The sequence below is a fragment of the Pieris brassicae genome, chromosome 2 (assembly GCF_905147105.1).
Source record: "Pieris brassicae chromosome 2, ilPieBrab1.1, whole genome shotgun sequence".
Lineage (NCBI taxonomy): Eukaryota > Metazoa > Arthropoda > Insecta > Lepidoptera > Pieridae > Pieris > Pieris brassicae.
Genome location: NC_059666.1, coordinates 12,206,306 through 12,229,773, shown reverse-complemented (window position 1 = coordinate 12,229,773; position 23,468 = coordinate 12,206,306). Strand labels below are relative to the sequence as shown.

Genomic DNA, 23,468 nt, shown 5'->3' with positions numbered 1-23,468 from the left:
CTTGTGACACACCCGCAAGTAGCGAGAAGAAATATCCCTATGGGGAAGCAGTGGAAAGTTTACTGTACCTGTCTACCAGAACCAGACCAGATATCGCACAAGCGGTCAATCTAGTTAGCAAGAAGGTCGAAACCCCCAATAGGGAAGACGTAACAAAAGTCAAGATAATATTCAAATATTTAGTGAGAACCAAAGAGAAAGAAAGGCATTTTGTTCAAACGAAACAAACCGATATAGAACATCGATGCTTTCAGCGACTCGGATAATGCTGGAGATCCATTGACGCGAAGCACTTTTGGCTTCTGGCTCTGGATAGCTGATGGCTCATATCATTGACATCCAAGAAGCAGCTTATAGTAGTGTTATCGAAGCCGAGTACATAGCCGCAGCAGACAAAAAAGAGGCATTCTATCACAAATCTCTATTACAAGAAATAACCGGTTTGGACATGAAATAAATTTGCATGTTGACAATCAAAGTTCGATTCAACTTGAGAAGTATGGATGGACCTTTCAACAACAGGTCGAAGCACAGATGTGCGGTACCATTTTATACATGAACACTTCGTGAATGGATTATTAATATTAGCTACTGTCCCACAGAAATTCAGTTAGCTGACGTAATGACAAAACCATTGTCAAAAGTAAAGTTTGAAAGACACTGTGCAATTAATGCATGTATAGAAACGTATCTCGGCAACATCAGGAGAAGGTGTTGGAAGGTCGTGATGTTATCCACTTGTCTATGATGCACTGCATTTGAATTTGTATTATGTTATTTACTTTTTGATGTGCTGTGTCATTATAAATAATATTTTCTCATATACACATAAACGCAAGTTATTCGAGTATTATTTCCATTTTAATTAAATTCTGTACCTGATAGTCCACGGGAACGGAATTACAAAAGCTATTTGACAGAATTTTGGCTCGGCATTTACGGGTGATTTTTCTCCTTTCCCAATTGTTTTTGTTAAAAATATACTATATTTATTTTATTTGTACCAATAATAAATGTTACTGACTTATGACCTATTATAAAACTAAAACCTCATCCAACTCCATGGGAATCTTTCTACACTTAAAGTGCCGAACTACAAAGTGTTTCTTATAGTTTTGAAGATGGACCAGAAAAAAAATAAGTTTAAAAAGGCATTCTTTTAATAAAGAAGAAATAAAATTACAGAAACACAATTCCAACATTTATAAACAATATTATTTTTAACCATAAATAAATATGCAACAATCTTAATATAAAGTATATTATTTTTATTATTATAATTCATAAAAGTACATTGTCATGAATATTTATGACTGGTAACATTGTAAAATATTTCAAATGTATTGTCTAGCTTGATTAAAAGTAAAAAGATATCCTCGCCAATAGCGTGATTACAATATTAATAAATATATATTCGAGAGGAATAAAGTTAGAAAATACAGGATTATCTTGAAGCATTTAGAATTTCATTTGTTGAATCTGAAAAAATTGTTTTTAATACGATTCAAAATAATCCTATAAGTTATTGCACATTTCAGACATTTTGTGCACAGAATATCGAAGAATTTGTGCGAATACAAAATTTTAATATGTTTGAAATAATTCAGCTGGTAACTCCGGTGAACGAGGTAGCCATTTTGAAATTTTTGTCAGTGGTAACTAGGGTCAAGGTGGGCTCTAGCGACGCTAAACTACTCTATATAGCCAATATAGTTTTAGCAAGCAGAGGAAATATACACAACACACTTGTGCTTTGGTAATTAAAATTTCAAACTACCTTTAAGCTTATATTAAATCTTATTCTATGAGTTGCTATAATTCATAGATAAACATGTATAAAAAGCCTACATATTGTACTTATAATTGTGTAAGTACATAATTTAGTATAACAGGACAACAATTGTGCGTAAGCTATCGTTTATTACAAAGATCACAACATCCTTATGTTCTTATCCGCATATGGCGATGAGATATAAGCCCTGTAAAAGAAAAATATAATTATAAAAATGTTTTATATATACTTATATACTAGTAAAGAATTGCTTGGCTTGTTTCTAAAGAGACAATTTGGTGGACAACATAAGCTATGACCAAAGACAACTTTTAGAATAAAATTGTCTTCAATGTCAAAAACAAGCATAAAAAATAATTGAGTTAAAAATACAATATCTAAAGCGGATTAGAAAAAAATACTGATTTTAAAATATTAAATACATGTCGGGTAATAAACGTGCATAATTGTGTGCAAATTGTAGGTGTTAAATCAAAAAACGCTGCATTCATTACACATTAGCAGTCAAAGTAACACTACATTTATTTTAACCTGATTTTTTTGTATTTTTTTAAATTTTCTTGCAGTCTTCTCATAGCTTGACTATTCATTTAGCACTGGGAGCATGGATCTAAAAAAGATATTTGTATATAAACCATACGTTAAAGATGTCCTCAATATGTTGATGTTTTTATCAATTTATCGAAAAAAATAACGCCAATGAGTAAAAAAATTGAAGATGTGCATTTTTTTTAATTCTATGCTGTTCTGTTTTAGTACAATGGTTTGGTGAAAACAAAGAAACACATCTTGGGGAATACTTGTGTTCTTCAAAACTGAAGTACATTTTTGCTTAAAGTATTGGTATACTTCTATAAATCACGCAAATTTAATAAAAAATCTGAAGGTTTCGTGATTGGGTAAACGGTTTGGGTGGTTGGTTTTGGTTAACAGGATAAATATAAGAGCGAACTAACATTTCTTCCTCTTACTTCCATTAAAGACCATTAGCACAGATTATATTATAAACATCAGGTGACAGTTCGTTCGCCCTTAAACTTATCTATGAATCTTAGAATGCAATGAGTGTACGACTCATCTGCCGAAGTATACAGATAATAAATTAGTCTATGGCTTCGAGCATTATGACACAATATAAAATCGCAGTCCGGAGAAGTTTTGATAACAAAATACAGCATGTTTTGGCGTTATTTTTTTACAGCAATGTGTTGAAAATGATCTAAATTTGAAAAGCACTTCTACAATTATTAGTTATTAACAAAACAACACGTGACTCAACTAAAAACGCGTATTATAAAGATTTACATAATACCTTCCATTTCCAAAACTATAGGAATGGGACCTTTGCAGCGTAGAAATAAAGAGAATATATAAGCATTATGCCAAAATAAGAAGGATAATATAACTCAAATGGGTTAATAAAAATATAATATCATATTTATATAAAATAGCTTTTGAATATACCAGCCTAGAAAATACACCTAATATAATAGCGACTTAAAAGCGTAATGAAATCTTTAATGTCGTATTTATTTTGAAATTATAACAAACGGTGGCCTAGAGGCACGGGCACTCTAAATAATGAAACAAATAAGGCTTAATTCAAGATCACCAACTTTGTATTGGTCCTTCATGTTTATATTAATTGGAAACAGACGTAACCGTCATAACATTTATGTCGTAAAATAACGAAAATTATTAATGAAGATAGATAGAGTTAATACTGAATTAGTACTAGCTATTACTGTAGTTGATAAAGAATATATATAATAATACAAATAGCTTTAATCCAGTTACAAAATTGTTTTCTTTCAATGTGTAAAAACTATGTTAACCAAAGACAAAGAATATATATTTTAAAAAGTTATGTTAAAATATCACAGGAACCAAACTTTTTAAATTTGTTTTAACTGTTTAATTATTATTATGTTGGTTAAGAATGTAAATTCTCTTTTTTTGTAAGTTTTTATAATATGTTCTATATTTTTATGATAAACATTGAATGTTGGTCAAACACATTTAGTGTCAGACATTTATATCTGAAAGTTCAAGTCTATCATTTTTACACAAAGATTTCATTAAAATAAGAATCATAAAGCCTATCTACTATGTCTGTAAATGATTTCTTGACTTACCAGTAAGCAAGTGTATGTATGTTCGTGTATGGGTATGAGACTAAAACTACAGTAGTATTGGTTACCAGTTAAGACAATCTTGGGAAGGCTGTCTGTCAGCGAACGGCGAAAACAGTTAATTGATATTAGTATATATGACAAATTTATTGGAGTCCATTGTATGTATGAGTATACTAATTCCTACTAAAACTTAAGCCTAATTTGGGGCTAAAGACAAATCTTAATGTAATGTAATGGTATCGAATAATTTTACAACCGCTATCATCAAATTCTAACAAAAAAGAGATTTTCTATGTTAGCCTATGAGCTTTTCAGCCCAACAATATTTTCCATGACATTATACTATATAATTAAGATAAAAATAATTATGTAAAAATGGTTTCCGAAAATACTCACAGCTCCATATTGGGAACGGTGGAGTGTGGGCAGGCGGAGTTGACCTTGACGTGGCAGTGTTTGTGGCATTTGAAGGAGCAGTCTCGGCACTCGTAGCCCTGTTTTCCGAGTCTCCGCGCTACCGTCTTATTGCAAACCTCGCAGACTGTTCCACTGAATCAAAATATTTTACTAAATTATCATATCGAATAGATTTGTATTCACTATAATAGAAAAAAAGAGAAAATATCGAGCCTACGGGATGCCCAAAAAAGGCAATCATCGCACCCCTGAACACTTATTGAAATGAGTGCGTTGCCGGCTTTTAGGCAATATGTAATTTTGTTAATTTAATTGATAAACACGCCTTTTTTCTCTCCCTCTAAATATACCTATAAGTCGGGTAAATAATGTGTTGCCAGCCTTTTTCGACCAGCTCCGGATCTATTGGTGCTTGTACTCCTAGGTTGGCTTTTGTAGGAGGAATTTGGAAGATATATCTGATTTTAAACCTAGGGAACGAGTACGGGACGACAATTTTAATATTATGTAAGAGTTCACTGCTCTGTATATGATTATTTAGCAGTTTATATAAGAAGGTAAAGGCTAAAGTACTCCGAAAGTCGCTGATGGTACGGGTGTCTATGTGAAAATCCTCTGTTATAAAAGCTAGGTGTCGCGTAAAAGATCTTTGAATGCTTTTAACACGTTGCGAATGGACTTATATATACAGTAGAACCCGTTTAACACGATCACGCTTAATACGATTTCTCGTATAATAGTCACTTTACGCCAGTCTCTGCAACTTGAGACATATTTTATACATTTCTTAAAGCTTAATACGATTCGTCAATAGTTAAATTATGTTGAACATATTTTAATTGCTAATGCATTAAAATCTTTCTGTCAAACCAAACGAAGTGATTATTTTAACTAATGTAGTTTATAAATGTATAATTTAATACCTATATATACCAAAATTAAAACATAATACATAATAATATGTAGTACGTATTATCTTCCTTATCCCGCATAATACGCTTTCTCGCTTAAGACGCGTTTTTGGTAGGGTCCCTGAGAAATCGTTTAAAGCGGGTTTTACTGTAAATATATAGTTTAGGTTTAGGGTCGCAGAGGTTTCAAAAGATGAACTCACCCACTGATGTGCTTAGCGATGAACGTGTGCTCATTATAGATATGCAGCTTCACCCCTTTCCGCCGCCATCTCGACCGCTGCGCGACGGTCAGCGGGACTAGGTAGTGCTTCTTTATCCCGGCTTCGATGGTTTCCAAGACCAGGGTTGACGCTTCGTGGATGAAGGTACGAGCCGATGCGGTACTAAATCCGGAGACTTCGCTGAGAGAGGACCTTTTTTGTGAATTTTTGAGTAAAGGGGAGTTGTTGGGGGTTTATTTGGAAAGGGTTGGAAGAGGAATGTCAGTGTTTAAGACAAATAGAAAAATGGTGTCAGATTTAGGGTGATAATAATAATAATTTCAGGATTTATAAACATAAAAACAAAAGTTGAAAAATGTTTCCAGGCGTTTTGGATTAACGACAAGGTAGAGAATGGAATCCAAGACCACATGTAAAGACGTGGAGAAAAAAATATTTATGATATTTTAAAAATTTTGAAAAACAATTTATAATTGCCAATCAAGTACGTAAGCGTGTTGTTAAAAGCATGCAGGAAGAAATTAGTTTGAAAATACCAATGTTACCATGTCGAAGTGCGATTGGCCCCAGCGTGAATGTTGAGATGGAAAGAGAGAAAATACATATTTAGTGTTACCATATATAAAATACAAAAGCTGAGCTTTTTAGCTAGGCAAAGGCAAGTAATATTATTAAGTCTTGCCATGCGAAAAAATATGTAATAATTGTTTTGTTAACGTATACTGTTCTGGCAAGACAGTATTATTTTATTATAATATTAGATCTTGCCATGCGTTAAAACGTTACATTTTAAATGTTAACTATAATTATAACTTATTTTTAAAAACGTATTGAAATCAAAATTTATGTTTAAATTATGCAGATTAGGCCGTAGGCCGTAAGCGTAGTGGTTACTGTCTCACCTTCTTGATGTCCTAGATTCGTCGCCGGACTGTGCAGGAGACGCTCCCGCTGAGTATACGTTTCTACTAGGCACGAGGGATTTATCTGCAAGATTCGATATTTTTTTAAATAGAAATAATAGTCTTGGATCTGTCGCAGCCAACTAGCTTAAGTAGCCGTTCAATTAACGGCCTAGCCGTTAAACTAAATATAGCGGCCTGAAAGATATTCAGCCGAAGCGTTTGTTACAACATTTTATACACTGGCTGGCTAATGCTTAGGCCATTCGTACGATAGAGTGATCATATGGCAGAAATAAAAGAGATGAAACATTGTCTGATGTTTCATCTCTATATATAAAACATATTTCATTAAAAATTAAATTGCTTGAGTCAGTCACAGCTAAATTCACATTATTATTGTCATGTCACATCACTGTTCCATTGTACTTGGTGGTTTTCATTAAACTTTGAAAAACACCATCAAAATTGTGGTTTGCCGAGGCTATATTAACAGTTTGAAGAGTTTATTTTCGAGTTTGAGTGTGGAATAAAGTGGAATTATATTTAAATTAACAGTCAACAGGCTAGGCAAGTAATGAAACATCATTGATCCAAGTCATTTGCCTAGCTGTTTTATCGAATGACGGAACATCTTTCAGACCGGCTTAAACGGCTAGGCTGCTAATTGAACGGCTGATAAAGCTAGTTGGCTACGACATATACATATATAGTCAATACACAATTTAACATAGTGTAGCACGCCTATAACAATTAAATAGACCTCACCAGTACTATTTCGTTCAGCACTGATGCTGCGCAGATGCTGGCTCTCTACTTCCGAGTCCTGAAGGTCTGCGGATGCTCCACGAGTGCGGGATCTGCCCAGTCTGCAAAAGATTTTGTTTAGCATTCATTACAAAGTTCGTTTGCATAAGTTAGAGGACATCATCAGAGTCAGAGGAGAGTCATCCCGAAGCTGGCATATGAGATGCGCAGAGCTAGAAAACACAAGCTTAATATGACATTTTTAAAAAGTAAAAAAAGATATATTAAATATCTAATTTTCCTGCCAAACAGTAGTATCTCGAATCGTAGTTAACGGAATTTAAAACAAAAGTGAACTAATTCATTCCCGGCTCACCTCCCTCGGCCAAGCAAAAGAGCTTGGCGGGCACAGAGTAGGCTGAGAATAATAAACGGCTCAAATATAAGAGTCTTTCCTTCAACTTCGATTTCGTTCCCTTTGGAGTAGAGACTCTTGGGCCGTGGGGTTCACCGCCTGTGCGATGACTGTGACCCCAGAGCTAGTGGTTTCCACGCTCAACGAATAAGTATCGCAATACAACGAGGAAATGCTGCCAGCTTTAAAGGTACATTCCCACAGGGACCAAACTTTTTAAATTTGTTTCAATTTTTATTATTACTATTTTAGTATATTGATTATATTTTGTCATTTAAGAATGTATTAATAATTATTTACGCGATGTTATTGAATATGTAATGGAGTCCTACCTTCTCTTAATGGTGCCAAAGAAGTCTCGTTTGCGTTTCTGTCGAGGGACGGGCTCTGGAGGAGGAGGCTCTTGGTTGTTCACGTAATCTCCTTGCTAGAAATTTTTTAAATGTTAAATTGAGACTTTTAGTAAATCCGTGTCAATTGTTTTATTATGCAGAGATTTTGAAAAAGTTACGGCATTTTATGTTAGAGTCTGTGGGAGAAGAAAACAGTCCTGAGGTGGCTGCTTTGGTAACAACGCTATTACGTCATTATACGGTCAGTAAGATTGATTCATGAAAACAATTAAAAGAATTATGAGTAAACAAGAATTTCACAGTTCTCTTTCCGCACAGACTCTTCTCAAATACTTATAATGAATACAAAGACAAAACAACATTCTCCAATGCAAGTTAGTGTTGCCATTTACCAAATCCTTTCCATTGGGTTTGGTGCCATTTTCCTTGATCCTCACGCTTTTGGCGGGAGACTGACTCGGGCTGGGCGTCACAGAGTGGCTTTCGTTTTTGTCATCCACCTTCTCCGGTATATCAATATTTTTTTGTGTATTTTCCAGGGTGAGTTGCGTTTCTGGACTCTCTTTGGGACTCGCTTCGCGTTCTACTTCGATGAATTTCCCGGAATCGGTTAGTTCCACCTTTGTATAAGGAATTGTTAGTGCAACACACATTGGGAAAGTCTGTGATTTACATTTTGATCTGTATATTGAGAAGTGATTTTTAATCTGCGACAAGAGGTAGATTCGGTTAAAATCACAGAGTTTCCAGAACAAAAACAGGGCATCTAACATGCTTTGAGTCAACAATATTTACATTTTAATGCAATTAGTTTTATTTTCAGACAGTTTTCGTGCAGTTTAACGAGAAACATTAATAAATATTGACAGACAGCTTGACTTTTTGGTATAAAAAGAATTGATGCAATAATCAATGCAAATGATATAAAAAAATACTGACCTTTATAGATTTCGTCGGCTCCTGATCAAAGACATGCAAAAAAATTACAAATCACACAAAAGAAAAACATATTTAGCAAATAAACGTACTCTACACCTTCACCTAACCCAAAGTATACGTACACGTATACGTCACCATACGTACGTGTAAATATGGTCGTAAAAAAAGAGACAAAACATGACACACTAAAAATGAGAATGACAAAATTAAAATGTTACGTACCCGTTGCACAGAATGTATTATCAAAGTTGATTTGTTTGCGTTTGATGGACTCAACTCCAGCTCACGAAGAGCTGTCTCCGTAAGAGCGGAGTTTTCATGGCCTGGTGGAAAACACAACAAGAATAAATATAATGTATATTTTTTACGATAGTGAATCGTATCTTTCAGCCAATGCGCAGAGGCGATGAGAAGTTGGAGAAACTGATCATGGTTCAAAAGATCACATTAAAAGATCACGTGGCTATTCACCAACCAGATGGACCGATCAAGTAAAAGACTCATCGTCCTCAAAACCATAGGCCGTCATAAGAGAGGTGCTGGACAGAAACCGCTGAAAATAGATAGTTCATGACGCTCAGACATGAGCTGCCGATTGAAAAAAGAGATAAACAGTCTTACAGCAATCGAAGTATACCATTTTGTTTGAATGTAGTTTTGGTGGTGGTGGTCATCAGTCCGTGAGGTGAGACCGTGCGAAGGCTTTCCTTGATTTTTAAAGGCTTCGAACCCAGGTCAGGGATGTCAGCGCCCTCTATGAATAGGAACTGGAAATACAATTAGGACTTTATATATATATATATATATATATATATATATATATATATATATATATATATATTTATATATATATAGATAGCCATAGTAACTATCACAAAAGCAAAATTTATAGAAAAAAAGTGTTCAGACTTAACGCCATATAAATATTACGTTTATTACCATAAACATTGCCGTCACCTGCATCAGGCGCTTGAAGATTCTTAAAAAAAATCTGTCTACTCATGTCACTTGACCTACGATCATTGTATAGTTCACATGCTTTTTTGAATTTTATTAAGTATCTGGGCATTTAATTTACACCATCTATCCGCTAAAGATAGAACATGGTGGCCCATAAGGGGAACAAAGAAGAATCCGCGAAATAATAACAATTAATACGTAAATACGACGCGACACCGGTTAGCGCGGCGACCTAACGATCTTCAACATCACATCAAATCATTCCTGTGGATGGAGCCTTGCAGTGGATATTTCTAGGATCACGGGCTGTATTGGAAAGCAGAAAAACATTGCGCAGGCGTTAAGTCTGAACAAAAAGTATTTTGTCTTTGAGCATAATTGATCGAGAAATGAACATCCAACTCTTTGGTTTATGGTTATAGTTTAACTATAAGTTTACGTGAATTATCGATTGTAAATTTGTTTTAAGTAAATATTTAGGTTCTATCACCTCAACAGTAAGACTACCGCTGACGTCGTGTTCCTCCATGGGCCTGGTCTGTAGAGCGATCTGTTGTCTTTGGGACGGCGCGGCCAAGAGCTCGTCTATGCCCACAAGACCCAGGCCTAGAAACCTAAAAACATAATCCAATATACATTTTTATCTAATAAATTCTTTTGACAACATCAATATAAGTCATCCAGAAACATTTATGTACAAAGTTCAGAATTATTAAATAGTTAATTACTTTAAACGCGTTAACGAGGTAAACATTAATATTATATTTTACGTTAGTGAATGGTTGCTGTGATTCAAAATTAGCGCCAATATACTATTAGGTATTTGTTTTTTTTTTAAATTAGGGAGCGTTCAAGTATTACGTAACGAATTTTTTTCCTCTTGTAAAACGTTACGATGCAGGGCGGTTTGAATTACGCGTTATTGTTAATATTATTTTCCACTTTCCAGTACTTTACACCACATAATGATAAGTTTTAGGTATAAAAAGTCACTGGGGTTGTTCACGAAACGTTTTACTATTGGATACAGAAACGATACGGAGCGTTTCATTGAGGGGGGTCAAGAATCTCCAAAAATTGCGTGACGTAATACTTGAACGCTCCCTTATTACGGATAATCGTGTATCACGGACACGTTTTGCGTCATCATCGATACTTGCAGCTAAGACTGGTAGAAGCTACCAGCCCGTCATTTGCCGTCTTGGGAAGAGCGATGTGGTTGCGTAACGTACGAAAGTGCTGGCATCACACCCGATACTAGGCAATTTAAGTTGTTAACAGCCAACCTTGGAATAAACGCTTTTTCCGATGAAATTGACCATTACAAAGCACAGATTACTAACCGGTTCTGCGAAGCCCCTCCGCCGGGAGAAGGCGGTCCGCTCCTGTCGTACACTTCGAACAGCAGTTCCGCCGTCTGCGCAGATAGATCGCTGAAAATGAACAGATCAGATTTTAATGTAACTTTAATATACTCTGTAAGATTAAAAATACTTTTCCTACTTCAATCTACTTGGACACTCACGATATCATCATATAATGGGTACGCTCTTTTCTTGAAAAAACCCAAAGTCGAAATACTTCAGTGGGCAGCTGGTTCCACATAGCGGTGGTACGCGGCAAAAATTCCTATGAAAAAGGCTTAGTCGTGGAACGGCAGACGTCGAGGTGATACGGGTGGAATTTCGTATTCTGCCTCGACGTCCGAATACTCTCCATGGTAAATGTATATGCTGACTTACAATAGGAAATGTTCCTCCCACTGGGGGCTGGTGGTGTCCTTCTTGAAACCAGTCTGGTTCCTCTGAGGAGGCTCGTCCATCTCCACCACGCAGTATGGCGCTATGCACCCGGTTTTACCTAGAATTTCAATTTGAAATGAGGAATTTGAGTTTTACTAATACGAAATCGCTGGTTTATAGTATTTTTATATATCTGTTACATTGGTTTTAATGAATTGCCATTTAAATTATTATTTATTTAATCACACTTCGTTGCAAAAATAATAGAAACACAAATACATAAAAATTACAAGGACGAATTATATTCTTTATTTTTAAAGATGATAGAGGTATCGTATGGAGTCGGGTAGCCTACTCCACAACTTAATTGCAGAGATCCTAAATGAATTGCCTATGAAGGATAAGCTTTGGGATGAAAATTCCAATAAACATCTATTGGAAGAGCGTAACATATTAATAGAAGGACCTAAGAATTTGAAGTAATTTTTGAGATAAGAAGGGGTTTTGGGATTGCTTTTCTACCGTTTGTAAGTGTTGGTTAAGAGGGAACTTCTGTCTTATAGTGACCAACATAACAACATAACAAATCTGATATGTTTTAGATACATACATTGACTTGGCCATCACATGGAAACACAATGCATCTCACAAGTTGTTACATTCATTTAGATTATTTTGCATTAGTTTGTTATTGTTAGATTTGAAGCTAGAAGTCTACTAGAAGTGCCTTAGACTTTGTCAGTGAATGAGTGACAAAATTAGGAAATTTGACTAGTTATTGTTAAACTACTGGTTCAAATTGGATGAAATTTTAAATATATCGTGTTTACAGCTTCTGTTTCTGAGGTTTCTAGTTTCATCCACAACCAAGTAAGAGGGGGTCGAATACGGCCTTAACTTCGAGAAAGTTCCATCCTTTTGCCGTGCTGCATCTGTGCTCGTCTTGACCACTTGGTACTACCGTGTCATAATATTTTTTTTATATCTAATATAAAACATTTATTTACCTCCCAAATCTTTCGCGCTGACAACTTTCACCAATAGCCGCTTGTCACCCAGCAGTTGTATACAGCCCGCAGTTGAGTTGGGCGTCGATGTGTACATATGTCTGTCTTGTTGGAGCTGTGAAATTTAAAAATATACAAAATTAAGACAAACACTAATTGGTTAAAAAAATGCGGACACGACCAGCGAAATCAAGTAGTTACAAAGAGACAGTGATAATACTGTCTCTTTTCATCACAGTGCAATATGTTTAACAGAAAGTGACAATGAGTTTAAGCCGAGTAAAATTTTATTCATTGAACATGATATAGATAATATTTGTTAACATAAAAAATATTGAAAGAAAACGCTTCTTAACCGGATTGAAGCTATGTATTATTATAAATTTATAATTATTTTACATAATTTTAAATTTAATTTTTTTTTCCGACGTTTCGCGTGCTTTACAGCGTGCGTGGTCACGGTGACAGAATACAAAAGGTGTTGAATGTCAAAAGTATCACAGCTGTAGAGAAAGTTGTGTTATCTGTATTTATTTCCCCGGAGTTGATATCGTCTAAAAGATGACGGGTTTTTGCAGAAATGACAGTGATGTTAAAATAATGTAAAATAATAATAAATTTATAAAAATACATAGCCCGTTAAAATGTGTAAAAGCTATGTTAACAAAAGACAAAAAAAAATATTATTAAATCTAATATAGCTGTCAAACTATTATTTGTATTAAGTCATACATGTTCGACAATGTACTGTGATAGGAGATATTTTTTTTGTTTTTTTTTAATGTAATCAGGGGCATAAGGGTTAAGTGATACTGCCGTCCATAGACACTCAATGCCAGAAGGCTCGCAAATTGTACGCGCTTTTCTTAAAGGACCCTAAGTCGAATTGGTACGGAAATAAGTGGGCAGCAGTTGTGGAACGACGGATGTCGAGGTGATACGGGTGGAATGTCAGAATAACATTATTTTCAATTCTATAATCTATTGATATAGGTACGTATAGATAAAGACCCTATCGACATATATATTCTATCAAGCCCTGAGCCCTAGGTCGCCATATTTGCTTGTTAATTCGTTTAAAAAACAGTTAGCTATAATATCTAGTACATATCTTCACAATAATAAAATGTGACATACCATGGAGTCATAATGTACCGGCAGTCTTGGTGTGGACTCGGGGATGTACCGCCTCAATCTGGGGCACGTGGGGTATGGGGACAAGTTGAACTTGAGATTCGTGCTCCGGAGGGCGTTCACTATTATATCGCTGAAAAGTTTAATTATAAGTAAATTTTACTTAGTCTTACTTAGTACTAGTTACTTACTTAGGAAGCTTAATTTATCTTGGAGTAAAAGGCACAACTGATAGTACCTGACCAGTTGTTGCAGGTCAGACTCGGCTGCATTTGGTTTCAGAGGTCCGACCGGCGCAAGCGCGATTTTGACTTCTGGCCATCCGTCACACTTCAATTCACCGATCAGCTTCTCCGTGATACAGGTAATATGTAATCGGGCACGAAATCTGAAATTATATATAATATAATATAAGTTTTGGTGGTGCAGTCGGTTCACCAGCGAATGCTGAATGTTCCGATGATGGACGCCCAGAGGGGGATCCTGCACAGCGGAAACATGTCGTACCCGCATGGGGAACTACACCTTCATACTTTACATATTTATTTAACATTTCGTTAACTTACTTACTATAACACAAATTATGAACCTTAGCAAAGAGGATGTAAGGAAAATTTTGGGAAACGGGAAAACTTTGATTTTTCAAACAGTGGTAAGAATTTAGATTTTCTTTAAACTATTAAGCTGTCGTTTGTTTAATATTTAATTTCAGTTTTCTTTTATCTTTTTTTTCTCTTTATTATACAAAATAATATAATCAGAATATGTTGTATTAATGTAACCATAGCAGTCTTGTTTAGGAGCGCGACAATTGCATAAAAAGTAGTTTTTTAATTGACTGTTTATGTTGGTTAGCGTTAGGCTGTCTAATATCTGATTGAGAAGACCATTTATTAGCCGCGGTAGCAAATAGCTCAACGTTCTCTCGCCATATACGTTGTTTGCTCTCGATGTACAGAGCCGAATCTGCGTACCGCTCGAGTCTTTACGTCATGCTCCACTCGTTATTTTTGTCATCACGGAAAAATTGCTCGACTAGAAGACATTTATTTATCTATTAATGTACTTACTATGTTTTCTGTTTTGTATACCTTACAATGTTATCTGTTTTCGCTTTGTGTATTGTTTTAGTGTTTTCTTTTATAATATTGATATGTGTTCCTGTAAGACTACTTATAAATTATGGAGATAACGAGCGGCCTTATAGCTTTCAATCACTACCAACTACTGTAAGGAAAATAACACGAAATAAGATGAGCGCAAGTGCAAACCTACAATATAAACAATGACTTAGACATAGAGAATAGAAGAAAACATGAAGACACTGAAATTATATATATTTTATTTACTTATGTATGTATAAAAATTGGATTCATACAGACTTTGTAACAGTTTTAACGATTTTATAACAATATGGCGACAAGAATAATCTTAAATGTCGTCCAAACGTAAAAATTCTCTTGTCGTATTATTGAAATACTTAGTTTATCGTAAACCCTAGAGGTCTGTTGGGCAATTAAATGGCTTGATAATGTCTACTACTACTAAAAGGCCACTTATCGCTTAGTAGACATAACATACTAAAACAGGTACATAATGGATGAGGTCTTCACGAGCTAGATTAACAAAGCGAAAACAGATTATTCAGTATTCACAACATTCTTCACTTACGTAGAAATAAGCATTAAAAATTGGTCCCTTCGGCAGTTTACATTCGGCATTCCCGCGCGGTATTGCGATACTTATTCGTTGAGGAAAGCATTCGCGCTGGGATGGCCTGTGTTCTTGAACTCCACGGTCCAAGAATGTCTACTCCGAAGGAAACAAGAAATGTTGAGTTACCTGTTAACGTTGACACGATAGTGGGAGACTTCCACCTTCTCCCCTTTCTGGCTGAAAGCTTTAAGCTGGAAGGCTGGCGTGGCATCGCAGTCACATGTGATCGTCTGAAATGAATATAGAAATAGTATCAGTTCTTACCGACCTTTTAACTAAATTTCAATTTCGTATACTTTCGCATCCTATCATTCCATTTGTCTCTTTCCTCTCAGAAGAACGCGTTTTGGTCAAAAGTCACAGATATCAACATTGAGCTTTATGATAAACGAACTAGGTCCGGATTATAGTAGTCTTCTCACACTTTGAAATTAATTAATTTTCTTTAATGTAATTTTTTTTTATTGCTTCGTGTTCGAGTATTATGTTTGCCTATAAGTGCTTGTCAGATTTTAATCAATATTTATATTTCTTGTATCAGTGTGCCGAGCGTTCGCAAAATTTATACATATATCCTATATTTTACATGTATATACAAAGGTCATAATGATCTAATGAAATTTTTGGATGTCCCAAATAAGCCACGAATGCATTACTCCTATTTAAAAATAATAATAAAAACCAGTGGCGCTACAACCCTGGGTCTGGGCCTCAGATTTCTGAATCTATTTCATGATCATTTGTGAATCTTATAGGCATGTAGGTGATCTGCATTACACACTGTCGAATTTTTTGGATCTAAGGCAAGCAGGAGTCCTCACGATGTTTTCCTTCACCGTTCTACCGAACGTTAGCTGCGCATACAAAAATAAAATCCATTGGTGCAGCCAGGGATAGAACTTACGACCTCTGGAATGAGAGTCGCACGCTGAAGCCACTAGTCCAACGCAGCTATACTCCTAACTAGTCAATAAATTATGCAAAGGTGACAAACATAAAAGGCAAGATTTTACTTTGGAATGCACATCTGAGTCATTGCAATATCTTCATTTAATTCTAAATCGAAATCCAACTACATAAGATTTAAAATGGTATATTTATAGACTACCTACGCAGTTATATTTTGAAATATGATAAGTTATTTCAAAGAATTTCACAACGGGGATATAGCTCAGTGGTAGAGCAATCGACTGCAGATCGATAGGCCCCCGGTTCAAACCCGGGTGTCCCCTAGGATGAAATCGACTTTTGTTTTGATTTTCTTATTCTATACGAAAATTTGTTTGTTTGTTTTCGTTCTTAAATTGCGTAACTAATTTTAATTAATATTCATATGAATGAGATATTGATCTACTAACACCATTATTTCGCCCGAATCGATGCCCGTATTATTTATAATTGCTCGATTAATGACTGATGTCCTCTGAAAAACTTTATTAAATACTCTTTAGGAATTATCGTCATTTTTCATTTAAAAATTGTTACATTACACAATCAAATACATGATTTTTTTAGCCTAAAAAAATAAATCAGTGGCTCTACAACCCTAATAGGGTCTGGGCCTTCAGCCAGCCAGCCAGCCAGCCAGCTCTTCTTGGGCCAGATTTCTGTATCCGTTTCATGGTCAGTTTTCAATCTATGAGGCAAGTAGGTGATCATCCTCCCGTGCCTGACATGAAATGTTTTGGTTGGGCGGCTTGCCTTTCTCAAGACGTACTATTGTATAAAGGGTCTCTCTGATCTATACTTATCATATAACCACTTGTCATTTAAGCCACATTCTTAATCAAATTGAGTGCAACAAAACAAATCGCTGACATCCGGTAATCTATTTAAATTGAATTGAACACATTGGATAGCCTTTAGCACGTCTACTATTGGATTCATCTCACTATCACAGCTGTACTCAGTGTCCCTCATTAAGAGTTAAAGTTCCCTTGTTACTTAGTAACATTCTTAATATATGTTTTGAATGACAGTATTTTTTAAGTTTGTCTTTAATTAGTCATTGTATATATATGAATGTGATTTACTATTTAATTTCATAAATATAGAGGAGTGTCGACTTGAGAGTGCTACTCTCATCAATCAGGTCGTAGGTTCGATCCCCGGCTATGAACCTATGGATATTCTTTATTAATAACGGTGAAGGAAAACATCGTGAGGAAACCGGCTTGCCTTAGACCCAAACCGTCAACGGCGTGATAAGGTTCAGAAGGATCATGAAACAGATCCTAGACACAGATCCAGACCCTATTAGGGTTGTAGCACCACTAATTTATTTTATGATTTTTTTATAAGACCTAAAACCACATGAATGCTTAAACATAGAAATTATGTCGTCACAAATTTATTACACACACGTCAATTATATTTCAAACTAGCGAAAAAAAAACACACCAATAACTAAATAGAAACTTAACCTCATTAAAAGATACCCAAAATTGCGGTAAGCTAGAAGGTTGTTGTAAAATAAATCAATATTTTCATTAGTAAGTTGTAGGAGCGAGATACCCTATAGAGATAGATATATTATTATACTGGCGAGACTAATAAATACATTCTGACTTAGTTACATTGTGTCAAACATTAACAGAATGTTTTAGAATTCCTTAAGACATAGGGCGTTCTTAGGTTACTTAATTTCCTGAATGAATAATCATGCTTTGTTTCAGGTTCCTCACATCAACACCAACTATGTTATACAAAAACAGTTTTGTATTACCCGGACATACAATGACCACAAGCCTTGAATTGTTTAAGCTATCGCGGAATCATAAAAGGAGTATTAAGAATATCCAAGCGCTAAACCTGCATCATGAGGACACCCATATACACCCTCACATACCATCACACAACACGGCCGAATTTAGGTAAGTTTTGTAATCAATACAAATTATTGATATTTCCTTTCGTAAATGTTATAACCTATATATTATGTATACCATGTTTGGTATAATTGTTTTTGCTGTACATAATTAATGCTTTTCGATATATTTCGAAATAAATACAACCAAAATGAAATAGTGTTTTCTTTCATTTTGACGCAGACATTTTTCAGCGCCTTTGTCAAACTTATATTAGAGACATTAAAGATACTTACAACATCATCTTTGGAGTCGCACTCGCAAAATACATTGGAGATGGATGGGGGATGACTGTCCAAAGCACGCACCAATTCCACACCGATACCTTGCTGAAACAATCATAGTATCAATTACTTACATATTTTTTTAAATTAAATAAATATAAGACATAAACATTCATTAACACATTGTGGAGTAAAAAGTCCAAATAATACTGGAAAGGCGTTCTTTAACAAGAGCTAGCCTAGAACTTAGGTTCGATTCACGACAAAAACTGTTTTGTCGTGAATCGAACCTAACAATAACTGTATTGTTTCGACTTAGAATTCACTTAAGTAAGGATGATGAAAAGATAGAAAGAAAAAAAAACGTGTACAACCAAAGTTCTATAGTAAATCATCGTAAAAAAACTCCCAATAATGTTCGCCGTGTTGTCTACATTACTGCATAATGTTAGTGAAGTACGGTGAGGTAAACAATTTTGGCATAACATTGGTTGCCAAAAATTTGTCTATACAATTGTATAGGAATAATACTTTTTGTATGGCAAGGTTTTTAAGTCCCCAAAACCATTCAAAGATATTTAATAAAGGTATTATGTATGTATATAAAAAATGTATTATTCTATGAACGGTTATTTCAGTAAAATATTATAATTAATATTAATTTGATAACGTAATAATATATTTTAATAATGTGATGATGTAGTGATAAAATAATATAAGAATTGAATATGTATTATTATAATGGTATGTTATATGTATGTACAATGTAAATCCTTTTAATTATGTAAGACAAATATGCACGCCATTACGTGTGGCAGAATATGTGACGATAAGATTGTACCACCGTATCATTTTTGTACCATTCTTGCAAATTAATTATTATTATGTTTGATAACTTTAGGATCAATTCATGAACCCGGTACACTGATTGCACACAGGCCTGTGGGCCTGTGTTAAAAACTGTAGAAACTGTGGGTTTCTGTAGAAATTCGGGTTATTCTTGTTGTAATATTATTGCTTTTTGAATGATGGAAATGGATTGGAGATCTAACAATTTGATAGGATCATGTGATCAACTGATTTTGGATTTATTTTTGTATAAAGTTCATATAGGTAACCAAGTATACTTATGAACGTCAACAGAAAAGATGTTAAATTGATTCTAACTTTACATTTACTACAAGTTCGTAAGTCAAGAGCGTAAAGGGGGCAAGAAACTCTCCGCCACTCTTTTTAATCGCTAAGTTTTGAGTCATACAAATTGTTTGAACTGGAGTAAATCAATCCCAAGGATTAGGATCCTTTAAATAATGTACTAATAAGTTACTATTATTACTATAATATATGCTTTAACATAATATCATGTATTATTTAACAGTATCCCTTCTACAATAAATAATTAAAGTCGAATAAAAATAAAATTACCTGTGCTATTTATGTATATAATATGTTTATCTAGACTAGGTATAGACACGTCACACATAAAAACCTATTAAATTAGTGACACATTCGTTACCCAAAGACTCCACTTGACCCAATTTGACCTTAAAGGTTAAGGTGAAATCAATTGTCTTTAGTGGCTTCTAAAGTTATTGGTAATTTCAGTCAGCCTCTAAGTCTAGACAAATCCCATGGGCTTAGTAATCACATACCATGTAATAAATATGGGAACATGTTATTTTAAATTCGTATGAGGATAAATATAAGGTAAAACATTGTTTTATCTGCGTGGGATTAGATTATACTTATAACGACAACTGAAATACGGAAGCCAGGATCGAAATTAAGATTCATTTAATAAATATCTACCTAAAATAGTAGTCAATAGAAAGACTAGCGACGTCGGATATCTATCATATGAGATTAAGATGGCATACTGTATAGGTGCTGTATTCTGAGCTTCTGGAAAAAGCTGGGCTAGCTTAATTAGACAGGACCTAACGAACGAACATATGGATTTCAAACTTGGCCGCCCACTAAAGCGTAGCATACAAGGCTACAGGTGTGTTAAAGATCGATAGAACTATGTGTGATAGGGAAAACAACTTAGGTAACAGATGTTATAATAAAAATAAATAAACTGGAAATGGGTGGGGCACATGGCAAGAGGAACAGAAAAGTGGAGCGAAAAAGTACTAAACTGGTGCCCAAGTTACAGCAAACGAAGAAGAGAAAGACAAAATAAAAGAAACATAAAGTGGTACATAATACAGAGGAGAGTGGCACAGTACAGACATTGCACGGGATTTGGAGGAGGCCGTTGCCAAAAAATGCAAAGCGCGGGGAACCAGCCTTACTGGGGAGGGTATATCGACCTGAACCATCAATAACAAAAGCGATACGATAAAATACAAAGGCCTTTTTAAAATGGCTAAAACAGCTGCCGTCTAGTGGATACTGCATCAAGAGGTTTAAGTGCAGATAGTCTGGCTTGAAGCCAGATGTGAGAAATTAATAAGTCGATGGCAGATACATTCTGTTATTGTTTATGAATGGGTTCATTGATAAACGTATTTAGACTTTATACATATCAGAGAATAAGAGTCCTTAATAATGTACTGTTAAGCTACTGGTTCAAACAAAAATTAAAAACCTAAAAGAAAACTGATTTCTATGTATGAGGGGACCAACTATTATCCAGACCTCGCTCGTTTATCAGAATGCCCAATCTGGATATCGGTATTCAGAAGAAAGGAGGGACAAATAGGAGCCTGGGGTTAACGAAATAACATAGAATAACTACAATTTGACAGAAAGAGTCGAAAGAGATTAAAATAGTGCAGAGTCTAATTAGGATTTATTAAAAGCTTTATAAAATAAACTGGTTTTAATGATTTCACGGATTTTATAAATCTTTTTTTAGAAAGTAAGAGTAGAGAGTAGAGTTTCTTTCCAATTAAATTATTTATAACGTAATAACGCGCCCAAAAGAGGGAAATTCCAGCAAGCTTGATGCAACATCCTCCTACAAGACACCAATCGCGAATATATCCCAGTTACTATTAACATAGGAAGGCTAAATTTCATTCCGGTGTCAATATATTTTACCGAAGGATAAAAGTATAATATGATTAAACTGATTTAACTCAAAGTACAAAACATACGTTATATTAGTTACATTAGTAAGTAACATCGATCACGGGTATGGTTTCGCAGATGACACAGCGCAACACACTTTAGAGGTTTGTCTGGTGTGGAACTCTGAACGTAGCTCCCTCACCACCACCTTCGGATTGGATCCGTCGCTTCCCTTCATAGTAAAAGCTATGGTAGAGACTGACAGCGACGGTTCGTGGAACACTTTCAAAGCCGTCATACTTAAAGAGAATCAACGCAAAAAACGCCCGGAAGACGACGACGCGATTACGCACATACTCCACTATGACTATGGGATTGGGCAACTAGGAGGTTGGGCTCGCAGTAGCGCAGCAGACGCTGATGACGGAGACACAGATCAAGGGGTACTGGGGACATCGACCATCCTCACTATTCGTACCCTGAGCGAAGACTAAAGGGCCTCACGAAAAGTGCACACATACAATGTATAAAAATAATAAATTAACTGCACAGATTAACAGACGTTTTTTAATTGTCCGTTGAGTGAACTAACAAAAGGTGTGCTACATGTCATTTCCTATACTCTAAGAAATAAATAGTCTTTTTGTAAATATTTTAATGTTTAATCTTGTATTGTTTTCTTAGATAAATAAATAAAGAATTGCTCGAGTCCATGTTAAGTTAATCCCGACTTTCCTTCTGCATTGCTCAAAATTTGTTCACCTTTTTTCAATCAAGTCTGGAAGTCACTTTTTGGCAAAGGTCGAGTACACTACCTACACCTTGTATTGTAGTGTATATTTAATGCACTATGTATATGCAATAAAGATATAATAATAATATCCAGTGGCGCTACAACCTGTCTGCCCTCAGATGCATGTATCTGTTTCTTGATAATTTGTCAATGTACAAAATAAAAAAATCAAAATCCAAATACGTTTATTCAGTTTAGATGCGTCATAGCGCATGCTTATGACGCATCACGTCAAAAACGTTTAATTTGCGCAAGAGCAAGAAGAATCCGTTCGCGAGAGAAGAACTGGAGGTTCTTGACCTTGAGAAGAACGGGCAAGAAAGATAAATTACATAACAACACTAACAGGTAACAGGACTGGAATATTCCACTGTTTTAAGAAATTTCTAAAGCTGTATTACTATTACTAAAACATCTCAATTAAAAACGTGGATAGAAGAAATAGAAGCGGTAACATAAGCGAATGGAGAAAGAAAGCCTCGGACAGAGTCAGATGGAAAAAGCTGGAGGAGGCCTTTACCCGTGAAGGGGTTCCGATCGACGGTACTGAAGGTAGCTAAGATATAGGATAACAAGATAAATAAAATGATGTATACAATGTAAAAATTCTAAGTTTGTATATTATCCTTTTTTTTGTCATGATTGGAAGGTAAAAGGGGTTTATTAATATTATTATTATTAGTAAAACGTCTCAAAATAAGTTCGTAAATGCGTTTTTTTCCAAATGGTACTTCAGTAAGAACTACAAGATTAAAGTTAATGGGCGTTATCACGCACTAAACATATGAGTCATTTTTTGGTAACGCAATATTCGAGGCAAGAAGTAAGCCAACCGTGCCTGAAAATTTGAAAAGTTTTTAAGGCAATTTTCCGATAATTTCGAAAATTCAGTTTTAAATAAAAAATCTGGTATATGTATGAAATGGGTGTACATAAATATTATAACTGTATATAGGCAGCACACGCAAGAATTACATAAGCCGAGTGCAACATTTCCTGCGGTCATGTGATACGCAACACAACCTCCTAATGGTAACTGAACACGATTAGCACGATTCGACTCTCGTTTCTCATTAAACATTGCCACACATCTGTGGCTGTTGACAAGCGGGCTCAATCATACGGAATCATTTACACATGCGCAACTTTGCCTTTGGTACAAAGAACTTTTG

The 23,468-nt window shown here is 35.0% G+C and overlaps 1 protein-coding gene and 1 non-coding gene across 8 annotated transcripts in view; one reads left to right on the top strand and one right to left on the bottom strand.

Annotated features, from left to right (window-relative positions):
• Nucleotides 1–1,302: 1,302 nt before the first annotated feature.
• LOC123717865 overlaps nt 1,303–23,468 on the bottom strand; it is a 41,957-nt gene continuing 19,791 nt past the window's right edge. For 2 of the 7 annotated variants that reach the window (XM_045674116.1, XM_045674123.1), the window contains exons 3-20: nt 18,498–18,590; nt 15,521–15,624; nt 13,917–14,066; nt 13,682–13,811; nt 12,545–12,659; nt 11,538–11,655; nt 11,139–11,228; nt 10,286–10,409; nt 9,473–9,602; nt 9,058–9,158; nt 8,836–8,856; nt 8,289–8,516; nt 7,876–7,970; nt 7,150–7,250; nt 6,382–6,466; nt 5,459–5,671; nt 4,324–4,476; nt 1,303–1,979 (exon numbers count right to left, since the gene is read on the bottom strand). In XM_045674116.1, the coding sequence (XP_045530072.1) occupies nt 1,931–1,979; nt 4,324–4,476; nt 5,459–5,671; nt 6,382–6,466; nt 7,150–7,250; nt 7,876–7,970; nt 8,289–8,516; nt 8,836–8,856; nt 9,058–9,158; nt 9,473–9,602; nt 10,286–10,409; nt 11,139–11,228; nt 11,538–11,655; nt 12,545–12,659; nt 13,682–13,811; nt 13,917–14,066; nt 15,521–15,624; nt 18,498–18,590 (2,100 nt within the window). In that variant the 3' untranslated portion in view covers nt 1,303–1,930. Of the gene's footprint in view, nt 1,980–2,323; nt 2,403–4,323; nt 4,477–5,458; nt 5,672–6,381; nt 6,467–7,149; nt 7,251–7,875; nt 7,971–8,288; nt 8,517–8,835; nt 8,857–9,057; nt 9,159–9,472; nt 9,603–10,285; nt 10,410–11,138; nt 11,229–11,537; nt 11,656–12,544; nt 12,660–13,681; nt 13,812–13,916; nt 14,067–15,520; nt 15,625–18,497; nt 18,591–23,468 lie in introns of all 7 variants that reach the window. The other 5 variants (XR_006754891.1, XM_045674129.1, XM_045674141.1 and 2 more) reach the window with 5 other exon arrangements.
• On the top strand, nt 16,555–16,626 carry Trnac-gca. The gene has a single exon. It is a non-coding gene; the product is annotated as a tRNA-Cys (tRNA).